Raw genomic sequence first — 22590 nt, 5'->3', positions numbered from 1 at the left:
AATATTGAAAGACAAATAATTGATTAAAAATGATATTTTTTTTTTTGTCTTTTCTTCATAAATGATTAAAACTTAATAAAAAATAGAAATGCAAAGGCAAGTTCAATTAGAAAAGTGGAAAATTAATATTATTTTAACATTAGGGTTAAAATTGAAATTCACCTGTGAGAGAGGGTGAAGGTGAAGGGTGGGTCCCTGACATTGCAGAAGTTTGCTGATGAAGTGGATTGGATGAGAGAGATGAAAGGTGAGGTCCAATCCACTAGTCCACTAGTCCACTTGGAGAGAACAGAGGCTGTGTTCTGCTATGCTCTGCTCCACCACAGGGCACACAACACAATCACTCTATCCTCTATAACAATCAACCACCAAGGATCAAGGTAAACCTGCAGAGGAGAGGGCCATGCAACCCAAATCCACCGCCAGACTGCCCAGCTTCCGCTCAACTCCAGCCTCCTGGTTAGAATCAGTTCTTTTGAAAGAGGAGGAAGAACAAGAAGAAGAAGAGGAGGAACAAGTAGATATCCAACAAGCTGAAGAAGAGCCCTTGACCTTTACCCAGCTGCTTTCTACAATCGCAGCTCCCTCTCCTTCCCAACGCTATGACACACAGGATTACCCTCCCACCACCATGTCCATGTCCATGTCCATCCCCAATTCAATCGCACCCAAGGTGCTTTCACCTTCTCCCTTCTATTATTCCTTCTCTGCCTCATCAGCTCCTCTTAATGATGCATATGTGTGTTCAGGAACTTTATGCTTCTGCCCCCCACCTCAAAGTGGACAACATGTTCACGTTTGAGGACTCGGTGCCCTGTAGAGTTCGGGCAAAGCGCGGCTGTGCTACGCATCCCAGGAGTATTGCCGAAAGGGTTCGCAGGACTCGTATCAGTGACCGCATCAGAAAGCTTCAAGAACTTGTGCCAAACATGGATAAGGTTCTATTTCCGTCTTATCTTATCAACATTATTTCATTTTTAAACCCCTTTTTCTGCTTCATGTATTTCACCATTCACACAGTTATAGTGATATATATGATTGCTGGAATCCAAATTACAAAGGAACCGGTTGATTGTGCAAAACAATCATGTCAGAAATAAACTTCAAGGGACTAGCATGATCTGATTGTGATCTTAACCAAACCTGCTCTGAAATTTCTTTTATGCAGAAATAGTATCTGGACTCTGAAGAAAAGCACCATATCCGCTTAGCAACTATTTTCCTTTTTTATTTAAGATTAGGAATTCGCTAAGCATAGTTTATTCGCTGCTCCTTAACGGCCTTGGGCACTCAATAACAAAACCCTTAAAGTTAATGTAGTTTTTGGAATTGATCTTAGATAAATTCCTTAACAAAAGCCCCTCCTTCAAAGGCTGGTGAATTCGGAATTCTCCCTACAATAGGTTCCTCCACGAGGTTCGAACTCAGACATTGAGTTCGTTGCAAGGCTGTGATATCAGTTGTTACGAAAAGGCTAACGGACACAAAATTCCTTAACATTTAATTAAACCAACTTAGCCTCAATTCTCAGATGTTAGCTTCTGCTATGCATTTCTCATTAGTTCTCCCAAGTTCTTCTAGACACTTGGAGTCAGTTAAGTAACTCCTGAACACTTAAGTTTATCCTCATTCGGCCCTCGTATACAGTTATAGTGTCTCTTGTTTTGTTTTAGTGAGGACCTATGTCAGGAAGAGACTTCTCTACCGTATATTTACCCTTGACTTTGTTGTCTTTCTACTTTATTGTGCTCCGTACCTCTCTTCCCTTCCATGGTTGGCTTTTTCGTTTGTTAACTGTATTACAGAACTTCGGTTTTCGCAGAAAGCTTAATGATAGACGGGCTCAGTTCGTCATGATACCCTTATTTCCTTCGTTTCTTTTATCCCAGAACCAATAAAATAACTGGCTCTTGGAATAATCCGGTTCATATACCTCATTATATATTATGCAGTGTCTGATTCATAATACTTCACTCCTGCATTTGGTTTTCTCCATCACTTTTTTGAGAGTGAACTCTAAGATTAAGATCCGTGTTTGGACTAGAGCACTCGATTGGATTCAAAACTAAGGATATGTGATGGTCATGAAAACAGCATACTCCCTGGTCCCCTGATGTAATGTGTTTTCCGGTATTATTGTCAAGTAGCATGGCTATTTGGAGTAAGCACTGCATACTTTCTGTGGGAGCTTTAGGGTTGGCCTGCTACCTTAGGTCCTGTTCACTCTACACACTATTATATAGAGGTTTTTGGAGGAAATAACAAACAAGCTTTAAGGAGCACTGCTGATTTTGTCAACTATTGGGGCCCTCGTCTGGGCCATAATACCGGAATTTCTTCACATCATTTCCAGCTGTTATTCTCTTGCTGGATGGATTCCTGTTCCTGGTAACATCATTGGTTAAAGCCAAAGGTTTACAGGAATTTTTTTTTTTTTATTATTCTGTAAAGTGACTAGGCTGCTTCTTAAGCTGTTTGATTTCTTTTCTTGTTGCTCTTTTCTATCTGTTTCTTTGACGTTTTTGGTATGTACTCGTTCTACCCCACGTTATCTCTTTCTTCCTATCACGACCTTAATTCTTGTAAAAAAAAGAATATTTTTATACCTGGTTTAGTTGTTTTTTCTTTCATTATTTATTTATCTTTCTCAACTCAACCCTTCATCCATTGGGTAGTACAAAAGTAGCGCAACAGATACTTAACAATCCTTCAGAAGAATAAGTATTCAAACATGTTCGGAAAGATCCATTTATATAGTGTTAAATGTAAATATTGGAGTTCGAGTTTACTTTCATTTTAATGTTTCTTTGGGTGGTAAATCAGTTCGTAGCTGTGTTTAATGTGGCGTTTGCTTTTGTTCTTGTAGCAAACAAACACTGCAGATATGTTGGATGAGGCGGTAGCATATGTCAAGCTTCTGCAAAAGCAAATTGAGGTACTCTTATTTGTGGCTGCATAAGCTTGTAACTTTAACATATAAGCTTGTAACTTTAATTTCGCTCTGGAGCTTTCACTCAGTATGTTGATGATAATCTCTCCTTGCCGCTGAGGCTTCGACTAACTAACTTTCATGAACTGAGACTCTTGAAACACTGCAGGAACTGACAGAGCACCAACGGAGGTGCAGATGTATGGTTCAAGAATAAAATGCCGACAGTACATGCAGTGGTTGGCCGCTGAAGATTTATTTTATGAATTATCAGATTTTTTGGTGATCAAGCAGACACTCCGGATGCTAATTATATAAATTTTAAACTCTCTGGATACCATAAAGGGATGCTAATTATATTTTTTTAATATCGCTGGATAAATTAAAAGATGCATACAGACATGTTGGGGATGGCATATGTAGTTTATTTAAAATATAGAAACTGTCCGACAAGCTTGTGAATCCTTGGCTATTTGTCTACGAAGAAAATGGTCTGATGTAATTAAGACGCACTGTCAGTTAAATAACGTTTAACTCTTGAAAGATTGTCATTATCTAAAGAATTATGTCGGTCAGGAATTTAATCGAATGGCAGTGTAAATGTTTCTTGTATTGTAAATATATTTTATTGAACTGTCCAATGAGTTAATGATTTGGTAATACTGACGAAATTAGTAATAATCGCTAATTTTGACTTAAAAAAAAGGAAATACCGAAACGCCTAAATGGAGATAATAATTTTTATGCAATAATAGACGATATTATGCACATGCTTGGTGAGACAAATTAAATATACTTCATATCAAGCAGTGTTAAACACAAAACAGTGTATTCATAAACCTGAAACACACAGACGGGAGTATTTGCAAATATGAACATATGATAAAAAGAGAAAAAAGGATTACTACAAAAGGAAATTTTTAGCAAGGGGTGTGAAGCCGTTGAGCCAAATAAACGAGATGCCATGTGAGAGACATGAGATTGAGGATGTTTAGGAGAGAGGAATAGGAATTCAATTTCTTGAGCTTGTCGTTGAGCTTGATTATTCTTGATCTCACTGCATCCTGATCTGCGCTTCTGGAATGCTCACCTGTGCGTTGATGTTCTGTTCTGCCACGGTCACCAGTCATATCTTCTCTGCCTCTTCCTTCTTCCTTTTCTATTTTTATCCTTTCGAACATCAGCTGAAGGATAAGGAGGAAAAAAAAAAGTGAATAAAAACTTGGAAGGATGTGAAGATAAGAGAATGGATAAGAAATGTGAAGCGTACCTTGGTGGCCCGAGGCTCCAAGTAAACAGAATTGAGGAAAAGAGTGGCCAGAGAGGCGAGAAGGTTATATGCTTGCAAAGCGTGAGATTTGTTGGAGACCAGAGTGTTTGTATTACCGAAGACATGACCTAATAGGGCCACCCCAACGCTATAAGCCATGGCCCTGAAATAAACAGGGTAGATTTTGCTCTGCACCACTGCGAACTGGTGCCTCGCCATGGCCCTCGACTGCACGTAGCTGGAGATAAACGTAACCCACACACACATCCCATAAGCAGTGGCAAACCCCAGCAAGTTGGCCACCCCCATTACCGAATTCAGGCTCTCCAACGATCCAAAACTGCTTTTTAATGCGTGTTTGAGGCGGCGCAAAGAATCCCTGGCCTCTGAGACGTTATGAGCCACATGCTCCTTCGCTGTTTCTACAGTCTCCTGCGCGTATTCGTGCACATCACGAGCTTTATCATGCACGCTTTCCTTTGTCTTTCCAAGTGCATCGGCAACACTATCACCCACTCGCCGCGCCGCCTCCTTGTTGGCCGCAACCTTCTCCTTCTTCTTCTGGAGGGCCTCTTGAGCCTTGTCCTTGGTCTTCTCCATGGCATCCGCGATTCTTTGCTTGCATCTTCCGTAGGCATCGCAAACGAGCTCTTTAGGGGCATGCAGAAAAGCCGCATCTTCCGGTTGTGAAATGCCTTGACCGACGTTAGGGAGAACGGAGGCAGCCTCTCTGATCCTGTCTTTGGCGTTGTCTAAAACGTGGTGGTGATGTGTGGGTTGCTCTGGGGAGATTGAGATTTTGGTGTTGTGATGGCCATCTTGGTCGTATTCAACCACCACAACTCTATGGCCTTCTCTGACAATGGTGTTGGCTCCCTGCTTCTGGTGCGAGGCTGGAGCGGGAGACAGTATGGCCGATGCGGCCAGTGAAGTGATGACCAGACTCACCGCGAAAACATTCAACATTATTGTTGTCGGAAGTTTTTGGTTGGTGTGTTTTGGGATTGGTTGTTCCGTTTTAAGTGGCATTGGACTTGGAGGGGTTTAACCCACGTTGCATGCTGAAACAGAATCAGGTGCTGCCACCTGTCATACCCCTTTGCCACTTGTCCACCTACCCCTCCTTCGTGTCGCCATATAAGGACCTTGTTTGCTTCCACCCCTCTACACCCTTCTCTTTTCCATTCTATTCCATTCTGTTCTCATCGGATATTTAACAAACACATCACCTGCACTTCAATCCATGCAAGGGATAACTATGAGTTCACTTTTACAGGAAGACTGATACACTAAATTTAAACGGCATATAGATTTGAGAATATAAGGAATGAGAGAGGGACATGAAAAGTTGTGGATTGCATTGAGTTGATAGTACTTTGTCTTCGGTGTCAGTGATATTTGACTGCTTTGAAAGCTATGTCGCTCTGGATTTATCTTGTAATACAACATTTTAATCACGCAATACAGCAAATGAAAGTGAAAGAGAAGAGATTCATATCATAAATGTTGCACCGCTTCTCTTTTGAATTTGACCTGTAAATACATCTTAGCTATTATACACCGCCTTTTTAGATTCGCTTAATCACTACATACATTACACATATTAAAACAACGTAAATATCACGGTTTTTTTTTTTTTATTTTACCAATACAGCCAATTACCTATTTGGGTTAATTTAAAAACAAATTATGAAGGGGTTATGTCGTATTAACGAGGTACGAAGTTGTTTAACGATTATTATGAAATCGTGGAAGAAAACGACTTAATTGTTAATATAGAAGTTGTATTACTCAAACGCGATTTTTATTATAATTAATTTAATTAATCATTACTAAATCAAAGTAGTGAAAAGATTGAATGATTTTCTTCGCGCAAGAATGACACAAGTTCTTTTAAAATTCAAAAACACTAAAATGTACATTTGAAAAACGAATTTTGTTTTAATTGTAGTTGAAATGAAGTTATCAAATGAAAATAAATTAGATTTTAAACAATAAACAACTACTTTATTAATTATTCTGAAATATCTAGAATTTATAAATTCTATTATCTCAAATTAAAGATAATTTTTAAGATGGAATTGCTAATTCTTTTAAGATATTGAGATTGGAAAATAATAAGATTAAAGATTTTGTTTTAGAGAAAGAATCAATAATAATTTCATATTTAATTCATACAATTGTCTTTTATGAAAGAAGTTCGAACCTTTACAAAAACAAACTCATAATCCTTAAAAACCTAGATTTCATGAGTTAATATCTTTACTGAAATCTATGAAAAAAGATATAGACATGTTATACAAAACACAAGAAATAAAAAAATTTGGTTACGCCTCTTTTATATGCTTTAGAAGGCTAGAACACAAAAAATAATCCAATTACAAAAAACTCTTCAATGTAAATCAGTAAAAAGTTAAATCATGAATAAAAATAACATGTGTATTTATAATATTTATGATCATATTACAATAAAATTAGTAATATCAAGATAATATCTAATAATATAGATAAATATAATAACTTACCATATAAAACCATTAATCAAATAATAATGATAATGTAACATTTTACCTATATCATATATTATGTAAATATATAAGATAAAAAAATACTACGAATAATATCAAAATTTTGATTATATATATTATTAATATATAAATATTTGTATTAAATAACCATATCTCATACTATCTTTTAACCTATCAATAAAATTAAATAGATTTTATTGAACTTTATCTCTTAACATATATATTTAATGGGGAATGTATACAGTGGTAAATTGTTCACTTGTTGAACAAAAATATTAATAAAATATAATATTATGAATATATAAGGAAGCAGAAGCAGATTTAACGCTGAGAGATGAATTGTAAAACGACATTTACAGGGATGAATAAGGGACGGAGAAGATAAATAAATAAAATAAAATGAAAAAGGGGAAAAGAAGTGAATGCGAAATTGACATGCACGTTTGTAAGTGGAAAAGAGAAAAGGTTGTTTGGTACCATGCATTTGCATTTATTTGCATTTGCATATGCATATGCCAAAACAAAACCTCCCCACTTTGAACCTTCTTTTGATCTCTCAAAGCAAAAGCAAAAGCAAAACGTAGCCTCCAGTATATACTACTTACCATCACTACCAAAACCAAAACCACCATTATTGTTTTGCCCAACTTTAGGAGAAAGCAGACTTAACTCCTTTGAAAGGGAGATTTCTACTTTTTCTTCTTTCAAATTATTTATTAAACATTGCACTGCTTGAATGTTTTGGTAGCTTCTCTATGGCCCACCACCATTATTATTTTAAAATCATCCACCCAAACTTTATCTCCATCTTCAACCCCACCCCCTTCATTAATAATCCAAAACCAACGACACCCTATTATTAATATTTATTTAAATCCACACAACAGCTAACACCTCCTCCTCAGTAAGTAAAAAATCGCAGGTTGTGCATGTTTTTTGGGGAGTAAGTTAAATAAACAAAGATTAGGATGTTGTTAACATTCTGTGATGACATAGAAAGTAGGGAGCCAGTAGAATATCTCCCCCAAAGAAAGGCACATGAAAGAAGGGGCCACCACACCAAACAGCAGTAGCAATAGCAGTAGCAATTTCAATAGCATGTCCAACACATATCCCATTTCTTTCTCTTTCTAACAATTTTTTCTGTCTTCATACTCCAAATCATCAGCAGAGCGTATGCATATCTCATCACCTCATCACCGCTCACACCCGGTGTCCTACTCCTATTTCTTCACTCAAGATCATAATTGAATTATTGGAGCATCACAGCACCATGAACATGCTGGTGGTAGAGGTTGTGGATGCAAGCGACCTCATGCCCAAAGACGGGGAAGGCTCAGCTAACCCCTTTGTGGAGGTGAAGTTTGATGAGCAGCAGCACACTACTGACACAAAGCACAAAGACCTCAATCCTTATTGGAACCAGAAGCTGGTGTTCCACATCGATAACCCGAGAGATCTTGCGTACAAGACAATTGAAGTGGTTGTATACAATCGCAATGATCGGAACCACAACAATTTCCTTGGAAGGGTGAAACTTTCCGGCTCTTCCATCCCTCTGTCGGAGTCCCAGGCCCGTGTTGAACGCTACCCACTTGAGAAACGTGGCCTCTTTTCAAACATCAGGGGCGATATTGCTCTCAAGTGTTATGCACTGCATGATCCTCTTCCTTCTCATCCTCACCCTCAACCTCAGGACGCCGGCGGCGATCCTGCTGCTGCTTCTGAACAGCATCGTCCTCCTCCCCCTGCCCCGGAGGAGGAGGATCAGCACACTCCCTTGCAAGAAATAAACCCCAACATGGTGGCGGAGGAGGATAGCGTGATCAGTGAAGGGGAGGAGAAGAAAAAGAAGAAGATGAAAAAGAAAGAAAAGGAAGTGAGGACTTTTCACTCTATTCCTGCTGCGGCTGCTGCAGCGAAGGCACAGTTCCAGTCACAGTCCCAGGCGGCAGCGGAAACGGTGAGGAGGGCTGACTTCGCAAAGGCTGGACCACCTAACGTGATGTTGATGCAGATCCCAAAGCAAAACCCCGAGTATGGACTGGTGGAGACAAGTCCTCCTCTGGCGGCTCGCTCGCGGTACAGAGGAGGGGACAAGATATCAACCACATACGACTTGGTAGAACAGATGCATTACTTGTACGTTAATGTTGTAAAGGCGAGGGATCTCCCCGTGATGGATATCACGGGCAGCCTTGATCCTTACGTGGAAGTCAAGCTCGGTAACTACAAGGGCCTCACCAAACACCTGGACAAGAATCAGAACCCCGTTTGGAAGCAAATCTTTGCCTTCTCCAAGGAGAGGTTGCAATCAAATTTGCTTGAAGTGACTGTGAAGGACAAGGACATTGGCAAAGATGATTTTGTTGGGAGAGTTCTGTTTGATCTGACTGAGGTTCCTCTTCGGGTGCCCCCAGACAGCCCCTTGGCTCCTCAGTGGTACAGATTGGAGGACAAGAAGGGCCAAAAAATTCACAACAATGGCGAAATCATGCTTGCCGTTTGGATGGGAACACAGGCCGACGAGTCCTTCCCGGAGGCGTGGCACTCCGACGCTCACAACGTCAGCCACTCGAACCTTGCAAACACCCGCTCAAAGGTATATTTCTCACCCAAGCTTTTCTATCTTAGAGTTCAAGTCATCGAAGCTCAGGATCTTGTTCCTTCCGATAAAGGAAGAGCCCCGGACGCTGTTGTTAGAGTACAGCTCGGGAACCAGATGAGATTCACCCGTCCTTCTCAGATGAGAAGCACCAACCCAGTTTGGAACGACGAGCTCATGTTTGTGGCTGCCGAGCCATTTGAGGATTTCATCATTGTGACTGTGGAGGACAAAGTAGGTCCTAGTGTTGAAATATTGGGAAGGGAGATCATATCAGTTAGAAGTGTTCCACCCAGACACGAGACCAGCAAGCTCCCTGATTCTCGTTGGTTCAATTTGCACAGGCCCAGTGCTGTCGGTGAGGAAGAAACGGAGAAAAAGAAGGAGAAATTCTCGAGCAAGATTCACCTACGAATGTGTCTGGAGGCCGGGTACCATGTGCTGGACGAGTCCACGCATTTCAGCAGTGATCTTCAGCCATCATCCAAACATCTGAGGAAGAAAAACATTGGCATCCTCGAACTCGGGATACTGAGTGCCCGCAATTTGGTGCCCCTGAAGGCCAGGGAAGGTAGGACAACTGATGCTTACTGCGTGGCCAAGTATGGCAACAAATGGGTTCGAACCAGAACTCTGCTTGACACTCTGTCCCCTCGATGGAATGAGCAATATACGTGGGAGGTTTATGATCCATGCACTGTCATCACAATTGGGGTATTTGATAACCACCACATCAATGGGAGCAGTGATTCAAAAGATCAAAGAATTGGAAAGGTTAGAATCCGATTATCAACTCTGGAAACTGATAAGGTGTATACTCATTTTTATCCTCTGCTGGTCCTCCAACCCAATGGCCTGAAGAAGAATGGAGAGCTTCACTTGGCCGTGAGATTCACATGCACCGCTTGGGTGAATATGGTAGCCCAGTATGGCAGGCCTTTGCTTCCCAAAATGCATTATGTCCAACCCATACCTGTGAGGCACATAGACTGGCTCCGCCACCAGGCCATGCAGATTGTGGCAGCTCGCCTATCCAGAGCTGAGCCACCCCTTAGGCGTGAAACAGTTGAGTATATGCTGGACGTGGATTACCATATGTGGAGTCTAAGGAGAAGCAAAGCCAATTTTCACCGCATAATGTCAATCCTCAGAGGAGTTACAGCAGTTTGCAAATGGTTTGATGACATCTGCACCTGGAGAAACCCAATCACAACCTGTCTTGTTCACGTCCTGTTCTTGATACTGGTTTGCTACCCGGAACTGATATTGCCCACCATTTTCCTTTACTTGTTTGTAATTGGAATTTGGAATTACCGGTTCAGGCCAAGGCAACCACCCCACATGGATGCCAGGTTGTCACAGGCAGAAACTGCCCACCCAGATGAACTGGACGAGGAATTTGACACTTTTCCATCCACAAAACCTTCAGATATTGTGAGAATGAGGTATGACAGATTGCGGAGTGTGGCGGGTAGAGTACAGACTGTGGTTGGAGATCTAGCTACTCAGGGAGAAAGAGCTCAAGCCATACTGAATTGGAGAGACTCGCGGGCAACATCTATCTTTATCATCTTCTCGCTCATATGGGCCGTATTCATTTACATCACTCCCTTTCAGGTGGTGGCAATTCTCGTAGGCCTATATATGCTACGTCATCCTCGGTTTAGGAGCAAGATGCCTTCAGTACCAATCAATTTCTTCAAGAGATTGCCTTCCAGATCAGACACGCTTATATGATGAAACGTTTTGCTTTTTCTCATTTTATCAAATTATTGTGGACAAATAATCAATGTATGAATAAACAGAGCTGCACCATTACACGTTCGAAAATTAAAGAGGGTAGAGCAAACATGTGGATAGTCCCCCTCCAATTTCAGTAGCAAAAGCACACTTTCATTGTATGAAAGTATATATGTACATCCCAAAGCATCAGTTTCAGCTACGGCAAATAAATATTTCTTCATGCACGTAATAGCTTTGTTAAATTACGAAAGGCTGAACTTTCTATTACTTTCGAACACGTAAAATAATAGCCAGTCTCGATGAGCTAAAAACAAGTAAGTTCGTTCTCTCATATACCAAGCCCCAAAATTATTTCCTATGAATCTTATCAAATTAATACAACTGACGTAAAATCTAAACTAAGATATTGAGGGTGTGAGAATTTGCGGATATATGCGAAAATACTTGATACAGTTTGTACAGGTCAAAATCGGGAATAACAGTTTGATTCGGAAAAAAAATTAATAAAAAAACTGTTAACAGCTCTTTTACTGGGACCAAATTACTCTGAACGCAAGAGCAGCTACAAGAGCAATAATAGTAAAGATGCTGATAGATATTCCACCCAAAAGAACCTTATCAACGAAGTCCCACTTCTTCATCTTTCTTTCATGCTTTTTAACAGATCCCGAGGCAAGCTCACTCTCAACTTTTTTGTGCAGATGCTCCCGCTTCCTTAGTATCCATCCAACGAAATTTCTATTACTTTGGTTCTGTGGCACTGCAGTTCCTCTTGAAGCGTCACTCTTGTCGATACTACAACAGATGTCACTTCCACATGCACAAGATTCTGGCTCTTCTGAGAATCCACCAGGCTTGGCTGGGTTAACGCAGAGAGAATGCAAGTCCCGATCAGGAACCAACTTGTTTAGAGCTTTATTGTCACTTACATGGTCGATTGTCTCAATTACTTCCCCAAAGACAGACCATCTTCCCACAGATGTTATCTTAGCCATAGCTGAAGCTCCCAGCATATGGTCTGGAGCAAGTACAAGAACTTGTATATATCCTTTCGTATGACCAACCTTCGACATTGACAAATAAAATCATTAGTTAATATATAACACAAATAAATACAACTTATAAGGTCTCAAGTTCGAAGGGGTGCTTCACAGGAATTCGCATTTTATCATTCGCCATGCAACGTGCAGGCGAGAACAAAAATTAGGAATAAAACAAGAAACAAGATATTTCTTCGTCCATCCCATTTTCTTTCATGATTGTACAAGAGGCCAAAAACCTATGTTTATTTATGCTATGGGAGTAGAGCTCTTGCAACACCCCTAATGTAATAAAGATTTTAACTGCATGGAAAGAAAGCAAGACCCTTTTGCAAATAAACAAACTATAAGTCTAAAGTATTGCAACTTGAAACCCCCTCGCATGATTACCAAGGCGGTTAAAGTTTATAAACAAAAATACCTGCTGCTCAACATTAATCATGATGAAAAATAATTAAAAACACGTCCTCTAACACACTATATTGAGCATACTCTTTATGATTGACTAAAATTTATTTCAAATTACAATTTTTAGGTTCTACTTATTTAGTGAGCTCCAAACATGATTTTATTCTTCTGATAAATTTTAACCAATAGAAGAAAGTATGTTAGAAGAAGTATCAGAAAGGGTGTTGACATGTTATTAGCTCTCCGTTGTTGATAAATGGAATGAGAGAAAGAAAGACAGATCAGGAAAACCTCATCTCGCTTAGCCCAAAATTTCTTTCTTTGGAACTTTAGCAGGTCATGGTAAAAAAAACTTCAGTGTTGAGATACTAGAGATCAAAATTTCAGGCTTACAAGCACAAGTGCAAATGAATTGAATGCAACAAATGGCATACTTAAATGAAATACATTTAAAAGCAACAAAAACAATCAACCTTCAAGATCTACTAGACTGCCTTACCAAGTGAATTCCATCAGAAGCAACATCAGTAATCCAAATTCTTTCCACTTTGCCTTCCATCCCAGAGTATGGTGTGAATGATTCAAAGACATTTGTCAATTCTCGGCTTCTTCTCTTAACCACATTACTTGGAACCTTTTTCATCCTTGCAGCAGGTGTCCCTGTCATTTTATAGGAATATGACTATTATTACTTGCCCCAGAAGGGGAAAATTATATGCATCTATAGACATGATATCAGACCTTTGGTGGTAATATAGATGGTAATATAGGTGGTCTAATTTTTAAAACACCAAAATTTAAACCTGGTGAATGAAAATTCCTCAACAGTTCCAATCCCGCCCCCAACCCCTACGACATCTTTTTCTTTAACCCTATATCCACACACAACACATTGCCTAAAGTTGCCGAATTCTACTTGAGTAAAAGAAAATATACTTATCTGTGCAAATGCATAACAACATCATGCTAAATTCATTCCTTATCAAGAAAAGCAGTTAAGCATCATTGATGAACACAAATTAACAACACTTCTTTTGTTTTCTCATAACAATTAGAAAAGATGTTACTGATAAAACAATAGTTCACACAAGCACCTCTCAGTAATCTAGAAAGACATTTATGGACCTTTATATTGAGTAAGTAGCATACCGTAACACCTAGAACACGGGTAAAATGAAATACAGAAGAACAGAGAACTTCTCTGCTTAATGCATCTATTACGACTATTATTATCCAGAATACCTTTTGTACGAGAGAATCATTCCATTACAATTTAGGATTAGTTTTAGCATAAGAAAAGGAAATATCATAAAAAGGGAAGTTTGGAGGAGAAGGCTCCCACAAGCATGGTGGGGTAAGGGGGGGTCAGAAAAGCACAGCGCAATAAAAATAAGGGGAAAAAAATGCACGCAGCACTGTCTGGATCCAGCACATCATAACCTAACTTCTACACTGTACTACAGACTAGGTACCTATTTTTTAATTTCATCCTTAAAATGAAGTTATGAAAGTTGCATTCAATAGTTATTCGACAGATCACAAACCTGGTCGAGGATAAAATTGTGAAATGTGAACTTGGGGGAACTTGTAATCTTTAACGAGATCGACAGTCTGCACAAAATCTTCATCAGTTTCACCTGAAAATGCCCAAGAAATAAGTGTTACCAAGACCAATGCACTAGCTTTCTTCTTAAACTCATTCCCGATTATCTCTAAATTCGAAACCAGTTCAACCATATGTATCTTTTCACACTTCCGGTTCACAAATGACTCGCCCCAATTGTAATATCTATTTAACATGTCATTTATTATTAAAGTTGATAAGAGCCTCAAGCTTAGACTCCAGCTTGACATGTTTTTATAAAAAATTATTCATAATTACCATAGTTATTCTACACTGTACGTTTATTGCACACAGAACTATGCACATCAGGAAACAGTATGTTACAGAACATAACAAAGATCATCCACTAACCAGGAAATCCACATATTATATCAGTGGCAATCTGCATCTCTGGCACAAGCTCAGTTAGAGTATCTACAACAGTCCTGAACTCACTCACAGTATATTCCCTGTTCATTGCCTGATAAATCAGATTAGTTAGTATATTATATGGTGCATACTATAGTATACAACCTCACCAATACTCTTTATGACTTACGGTCAAAACAGTATCACTTCCCGACTGAACTGGTACATGGAGAAAGGAGTACACACAAGGATGCCGCAAAATCTCAGCTATCTCCTTCAAGTGTTCAAGGATATAAGGTGGATTGGTCATTCCAATACGTAGCATTGTGCTTGCATCAGCTGGTAGTTCTTCCACTAAGGCCTTCAACAAAGTTGGAAGATTCACACCAATGTCACGACCTGTAAAACATCATGAACCCAAGAAACCATTGATATAAAACCCACTCTCAATTTCATAACACTTTGATTAACCTGAATTGATTAGCTGTCAATGCAAGATAATATGAAATTTCATTAAGATCAAAGCTGCAAATATCTTAAATTAGTGAAAGATGTTGAAGGACTCCGGCCAACAATCAAAATTACCATATGCTCCAGTGTCCTCACTGCTAAGCCATATCTCTTTAACTCCATCAGAAATGACAGATTTTACACGCCCAACCTGCAGCACTTCCAAATTAATACGTACATAAACACACACATAAGCAAAATATAATAATAAAAGGAACACAAAAACATATTATAACTCACTGTCAGCGTACTTACAAGGCTATCAATTGTATAACTTCCTAGGTGACCCCGAGCATGCTTTGTCTTGCAATAAGTGCAGGCACCTAAACAACCAACATTAATAGGAAGAATCTCAACAAACTTGTTCTTCCTTACCTGATGCAGCAGTATAATTTGAAAAAATCAAGCTAATATGCACTAACTATACAAAGCATAAAACATAAGAGTTAGCAAACGACAATTGGGTAGAAATTCAAACCTTTGGAAGGTCGAGTGCTGGCAATGTCTTACGGGTCAAAAGGCGGACTTCGTGACCTTTCAAAGTCTCTTCTACAATTTCAACAACGCGATCAATTTGCTGGACTCCAACTATGCTGATCCCTTCCAGCTCTTTCAAATACCGACTTCCTTGAGGGACACAGCCAGCAACAACTAGTGGTTTATTTGAAGATTTTCCTTTCGTTATGATGGTATCCATAGCAGATTGACTGGGGGATTTCACTGTGCAACTGGAGCAGTAATTACTTAACGTGAATATAAGGATGATGCATTGATGTTAATGTGAAAGCGTATAAATGAAGCAGAAAAAGTGTAGAGGGTGGAGGAATAGGACAACTGACGTGTTAATGAGCCAGAGATCTGCTTGGTCTGGATTGTCACTCAAAGAATAACCAAAAGCAGAAAGCTGGCCAGCCATATATTCACTGTCACTCTGTCAAAATCAAACAATTATGCACGAATTAATCACCTCATAGCACAGAATGCGCAACACAGCAATGCACAACACAACACTTGCCTGGTTGTGAGAGCAGCCAAAGGTCTTTATGTAGATAGTCTGCAGGAACAACACCAAAACAAAGAAAGAATGAGAAAATAAAGAGAAAGCGGAAGAGTGAGGAGAATGATGAGACCTACCTGAGTGCCAGGGATTGCAGGAGAAGGCGAAGAAGAGAGTTTATTCCGCTTGCTCCCAACGCCAACACCAACGCCCACAGCTGCCGCCAACGGCAAACGGAAGCCCGGTGGAGTTGCGCTTCCGCTTCCGGCCAGCAAATCTTCAATGTCCTCCATCTTCTCTCCCTTCTCTTCTCTCTCTTCTGCCCTAAACAAAAACAACCCTTCTCGCTTGCCGAACCCATTTTCTTATATATTTAAGTCAAAACTCCCTATTTTACTTTTAATTTCATTCAATTGATGCAACCATCCTAATTTTTATTTGAAACTCGAAATTAAAACTCTTTCTTTTTTACAATTTTTTAATCACATTCCCAACTTAAAAATATATACTGTAAATTCATATTTTATTATACTTTCACGTTGCTATAAACCAAATCTTAGAATCTTTAAATTTAAAATTTTCAATTTGCTTCAAAATATTTACAAAGCATCAAAAAATTTATAAAGTCTATTATAAGGTTTAAAAAAACAATTATCAGATTATATATTAATTTGATCGTATTAATTTTCTTAAAACCTTCAAAATACAAAAAAGCTCATACTATACAAATTTATGTTAGAAACATTGTTTTTAACTATTAATAATTTGAAAAAGAGACATTTTAAGTTATTTATAAATAATAACAAAAGGTGACACAATTAAATCGTGAAGTTGAAAACAAGTTGTTCTCAATTACTAAATTTTGCTAAAAAATTATTATTTAGATCATTTTGACATAAGAATTATTACAAACAAACAGATAATCAATATATTATTAGGTGATATACAAAATAATTTAACATCTTTCAACTTTGATACATTATACATATTCAAGAAAACGAACTCACAAGTAAATGATGACACAACTCTATATTTTGTCTTTATAATACATTTTGTTACAATATTTTTTTTCTTGTTTCTTCAAGTATCACAAATGAATGACATATAAAGACTTTACTATCAAATGGAGAGTATGTACAATTAGCAATTAGCATTTGAATGACATACAACTCTATTGTGATTATTTTATTCATATAATAAATCTTTTTTAAAAGAACTTTTATTGCACTTCAATATACAAACAATAGCATTTCAATATCTACCTGAGGAGAATTAAGAAAATGACTCATTATATTGATGATAAAGAAAATAACGAGTAATTATAAGATAGTTTAATTTTTTAAAGGATTTAAAAGTAATTCTCCCTACTTAGGTAAGAGTTTGACATTGGGATTTATTGGCCCGTCAACCAACTTTAAATTCATTAACCCAATTTCCTTTTGAAATATTTCATGCATACTTCTTTTCAGAAATAAAATTTCTATTATTGGTTATGATAGGTTAATCTCCATTTTATTAAAGTGTCACATGAGGTTTGATGGAAAATATCATGAGAATCTATAAAAGTTTACAAATAATGAGAAAGATACTCACATGCACTATCATTGCGCAAACTTCTAACAAAAACTCCAAATTGATTTTTAATTTCATCATAAAATTATTAGAATATGAAAAATAACTCAAAACAATCTTTTATTAAAAATAACTAAGTACATATTGAATAATCATTAATAAAAGTGACAAAATACTGAAATTTAGATTAACATGACTTGGTCTCCAAATGTCATAATGAACAATATAAAATGAGACTAAACGTGTTGCGTAACACTTTATGAAACAAATTACGACTATGTTTTCTTAATTAACATGACTCAATGAAAAATTCACAACTTAAACAAACTTGTAAAAAGTTGGTGCATCTTGGCAAAGTTAGGATGACTCAACATCTAAAGAATAAAATATGGAGAATCCATGACCAAACCAACATGCACATTTGACGTCAATCATCCATCCCGAACTCTAATCGTGCAAACAAACAGACTATTGGTAAAAGAAATAATACAATCAAGGGAACAAACGAGACAAATAAGGGATAGTAAGTTAAATGGAGACCCAAGGATATAAACAACATTATTAATAAATAGAGAATAAAGAAGATAAATACACTAACACGAGGAGGCCTTAGGACCATTGACCTCGGTAAAAAAAGATAAATTCAAAAATAGATAGAAAAGAGAAAATGGATTTATTACTAATAACTTGGCTTAGAAAGACATCTACTCAATAATGGTCAAATAACTAAGAAACAAGTTCACACAATCAATTTAGACGACATTCATGAATGATATTAATCAAAACCAATTCAAAAAGAATATGTGTAATCTTGCAAATTCTTAGTTATGGTGCTCACAATGCTAATATCACAATAATGAATGTATATGTTTTATGAGAGACTAACAACCATGGCAAAATGTTCTCATCGATCAACAAAAGAAACCAACCATCACTAGAAAAAGTGTTTCACTCAACCACTACTTACACATAATTTAACTTTGCTTTTCATTTCAAGAGCCAAGAGTTATCCAAAACATGCAACATCAACAAGAACTTTATTTGGTGTTGTGACTAGGCTATGGAGGGACTTGATTTTTCTAGGTGACACGAATAAACAAAGAAAACAATTACATCATTTTACAACATTAACAATCTACTCTCTTCTAAAAAACTAGAATGAAATCAAACACCATTTTGCAGTCACGTTATTCATTATTTTTGTTCCTTTTCTTTTTCTCCTTTTGTTTTTCTTCTAACATATGTCATATTTACAAGACTACACCACATTAACCACAACAAATTCTAGTATGTTCCTCATGCTTCCCTTCTTTTGATAACCTCCCTAAACTTAAATCACACTAATGATCATAAAAATTTTATTCTCTCACTTAAGATTATAGGTCAATCATTTTCATCGAGGCTCATAGGTTTAAAGGTGGAGGAACTTTTCTTTTAAGGCTCAAAGCTTGCACAAAGGTTTTGATCTTGAAAAACAAGTTGGCCTTTAAGGTCATAGTATGATGCAAGGAAGGAAAGAAAATGTCTTGTTGATGTTTATACGTAAACATGTAAATGAAGAACAACTAACAATGAAAATCAAGCAAAGTTAATTGTAAGTCAAAAGTAATAACACTTTATGGATATAAACTTTAAAGCACAAAATCTCACCCGATTAAGATTTTGGTTTTCAAAAGTGGTCATACAAAATGCCACAATCATTAACTGCAATAAAAGCAATAACAACACTAGACATATAAACATGAGAACAATCATAAGCACAAGTTTTCACAAGATCACAACATACTCTCGATGTAATCCAAAATCAACTTATAAGCAAACATAAATAGTTCTCCTTAGTGTTATGCACAACTTACTAAAAAATCACAAAACCAATGCATCATATTTGTTAGACCAGCCAAGTCATAGTCTTATTTTATTATCAAACAAGAAATTAAAAATACAAATAAAAAGAAAGAAATTCAAACTCTTTTTGGAGGGTCGCCTATTGAACCAATACCCTTTGTCTCCTTGTGTCTTATTCTTCATTCTCATCAATACCTTGCACTCATAAGAACACAAAAGATACTTGAACAAACAAGTTAGTCCAATGGAATTTATATAATCAAAGATTTGAAAAGAGAGAATTGAAAAACATACATAAATAAACAAAACAAAGAATTGAAAACATAAACAATAAAGAGAATTGAAAAATGAAAGACATAAACATAAGCTCATCAACCAAAACAACAATCATACACTTCAAATATGCATAGCGTATTAAAACAGATTCCCAAATAAACTCACTCAGATTCCTCTTATTGAAAGATTAACTAGTACTCTCATGTGTGATGAATACTACTTTCCTTATTCTCTAAGGCCAAAACACACAAATTCATCTTATAGTGCCTATATGAGTCTTAAACGGCCCACTCAATCCCTTGACATAAGTTTGCTCAAAATTTGCATTCCAGAAATATGAGAGCCAAAAACACAATCCCATCCTTGGTTACTTGCACTGTTTGGTTTAGTACGGTTAGTTTTGCTACTAAAATCTAATTCCTAAGACATTCCAACAAATAAATCATGCTCTAAGGTGTACCCCAAGGTAAGCATTAAACACAAACTAAACCAATGAAAAATATAAACATTTAAAGTCTATTAGCATAAAAGAAAGCATATGAAAAGAAAGCACATAACAAAGTTTAAAAGGGTCACAAATGCTTAAATTGTCTTGTGTTGAAATAAAAGTCCCCAACCACATTGTCAAAACTTATTAATGATTGTGAACGACAACAAGTGCACTAATCACAATGTAACAAATAATAAGTATTTATTGTTCTCTCCCAAGGGACTTGTGTAACACATGACAACTCTTACATTCAATACCTCAATTAGACACAATATTCACAAAAACACACAAAACTCTTTAGTATTTGCATCAAAGAGTTGGTGTGTGATTGAAATTTAACATAGTGTATTTAAAATTGTCAAGACCAGACTTCACCATCTTCAATCTCATCACAATTCTATATTAATGTCAAAATCAACTCACAAATATTCTCAAATCCTATCCCTAATGACTTTGAGCCTATGATAACTCATTAAGTTTCAATTCCTTGAATGATAAACAAGTGATTAAGTTCAAGAGACAATAGTCAAATCATGTTCTATTTCTAGATAAGAGTTTTAGTAGGTGCTTAATTTCAGTTTTAGGTCCAAAAGACATTTTTCAGCATCTCAAGAAACAATAATCAAGTCATGGGTGATCAAGACACAACCAGCATTAAGAATACAAGTCAAATACTAATATTGAAATGGAACATCGTATATATTACAACACAAATACACAAGAATTTAATTTATTACATATAATCTCAACAATAAGTTTAGCTCTTTGTGGTGGAGAACTTAAAGTTTACATATTTAAGAGATATTGAAGAAATTGGAACCAAAGAGAAAAGAAGAAAAAGGTTATTTCCCAAGGTACCTAGTAGCTACTCCAAGCTCTATTTGTGCATTCCATTCACATTCATATGTTAGGTTACAAACAAAGTCCCACCTTGGATAAAACAAGATATGGACAAGGATTTATATACACATAAGATATTTCCCTTGGTAAGAGGCCTTTTGGAGTGGTACCAAAAGCAAATTTGTGAGGTCTTGGTCCAAAACGGACAATATCTTATTAGTGTGAGGATTTATGTTTGTGGCAAACCTTCCTATAATTAGTATTAGAGTCGATAGTCCAGGTCTAGTGACTGGGCTAAAAAATGAGTACGTTCCTTCATGGTGTCGCCCAACTCCAAACAACCCTATAATTGGGTTTGTTTCATGAGTTTGTGGCATTGAACACGATTGTTATTACTTGATGTGGGGATTTTTCTCAAATTCTTTCTTTACTTTTCCAATCATGTTTCTTTGAAGTCCAACTTGTTTTCCTTCGCTATAATTGTTTCCTATCCACTTATTTCACACACTTAAATAGAGACTAGAGGTAAACCAAACACAAAATAACATAACTTTTAGGATTAAACAAGATAAAAGTTAAGAATAAGTTTATTTATTTCACAAAATTTAAGACAAATAAAAGGTAAAAATAAAGTTATCACCTGAGTTTAAAACTCAAAGGCGTGGAGAGTTAGAGTGAGTAAGGTTAGCAAAATGATGTACATGTGTGTGCAATAGAAGTGGTGGATCCAACGTCTTGATGATCATTAAACCAATAAATAAAATTATTAAATATAGTAGGTTGTCTTTAAGTATCAAATGAACTGAGACTCAAAATTAGATGGTTGCCAAGGAGTAACTTGGACAACCACAACACATGGAGGAAGACGATCATGTAAGACATAACACCAATCAATTATGTGACCGAGCTTGTGACGATGTTCACTCTTGTGACACTCTTTCTCTGGCTTCCAAAGGCAATTATGATTGTCGCTAAAGAGAAAGCCAAACACGTCATCATGTACAATGACAAGTTACAATGGCGACGAAAGTGGGGATGATGCATGAAGGTGTGTTAGAATTTTGATTCTTGCAATGTGATGGTCACTTGATCAAGACAATCACAATTATGATGTTATTGATCCAAACAGCCACGATGGCAACATATCAAGGGAACAAAAACAAATGGAGATAATATTGCGATGTCGAAAAACAATGGTTAAAGAAAAAAAATTAAGAATAATGCTAGAAATTTAAAAAAAAAAAAAGGAAATTTTTTCAAAAAATAAAAAATTAGCACAAGTGAACCCACTTGTCTTCGGGGGCATAGATTAAACTTAATTCCACTAGACTGTAAATATTATGTTAAAATAAAAGAGAGAAACACAAGTTGAATTCCAAAGTACATAATATTATACTATAAATAGATAAATAAATATAAAATGATGGACCTAAGCCCATAACATGTAACAGGCGAATTGACACTATAAAGGAAGCATTTAAATTACCTACGCCCTAATCAATTGATTGCATAATAGGAGGATACGATTGTGTGATGTTTATGGTTTTCATTCTCTAATAAAACCA

General features: G+C 36.9%; 4 protein-coding genes across 4 annotated transcripts; 2 read left to right on the top strand and 2 right to left on the bottom strand.

Annotated features, from left to right (window-relative positions):
• The first annotated feature begins 231 nt into the window (after window positions 1-231).
• Window positions 232-3345, top strand: LOC106756244 (transcription factor bHLH80). The gene is made up of 4 exons (XM_014638582.2): window positions 232-673; window positions 750-938; window positions 2867-2935; window positions 3099-3345. Exons 1-4 carry the CDS (start codon window positions 404-406, stop codon window positions 3144-3146), a joined length of 576 nt encoding a protein of 191 aa, XP_014494068.1. The 5' UTR covers window positions 232-403; the 3' UTR covers window positions 3147-3345.
• A 361-nt stretch (window positions 3346-3706) lies between these two features.
• Window positions 3707-5210, bottom strand: LOC106756243. The gene is made up of 2 exons (XM_014638581.2): window positions 4200-5210; window positions 3707-4113 (listed from the first exon to the last, which is right to left on the bottom strand). Exons 1-2 carry the CDS (start codon window positions 5163-5165, stop codon window positions 3850-3852), a joined length of 1230 nt encoding a protein of 409 aa, XP_014494067.2. The 5' UTR covers window positions 5166-5210; the 3' UTR covers window positions 3707-3849.
• Window positions 5211-7603: 2393 nt separating this feature from the next.
• Window positions 7604-11299, top strand: LOC106756071 (FT-interacting protein 1). The gene has a single exon (XM_014638326.2). It carries the CDS (start codon window positions 8001-8003, stop codon window positions 11067-11069), a length of 3069 nt encoding a protein of 1022 aa, XP_014493812.1. The 5' UTR covers window positions 7604-8000; the 3' UTR covers window positions 11070-11299.
• Window positions 11300-11481: 182 nt separating this feature from the next.
• LOC106756070 (threonylcarbamoyladenosine tRNA methylthiotransferase) lies at window positions 11482-16295 on the bottom strand. Its single transcript, XM_014638324.2, has 11 exons — window positions 16140-16295; window positions 16021-16059; window positions 15845-15936; window positions 15484-15733; window positions 15261-15380; window positions 15081-15156; window positions 14686-14894; window positions 14499-14607; window positions 14068-14160; window positions 13023-13183; window positions 11482-12139 (listed from the first exon to the last, which is right to left on the bottom strand). Exons 1-11 carry the CDS (start codon window positions 16293-16295, stop codon window positions 11603-11605), a joined length of 1842 nt encoding a protein of 613 aa, XP_014493810.1. The 3' UTR covers window positions 11482-11602.
• Between the last annotated feature and the right edge of the window lie 6295 nt (window positions 16296-22590).

The sequence above is a fragment of the Vigna radiata genome, chromosome 2 (assembly GCF_000741045.1).
Source record: "Vigna radiata var. radiata cultivar VC1973A chromosome 2, Vradiata_ver6, whole genome shotgun sequence".
Classification (NCBI taxonomy): Eukaryota; Viridiplantae; Streptophyta; class Magnoliopsida; order Fabales; family Fabaceae; genus Vigna; species Vigna radiata.
This window is presented reverse-complemented; position numbering and strand designations above follow the sequence as displayed.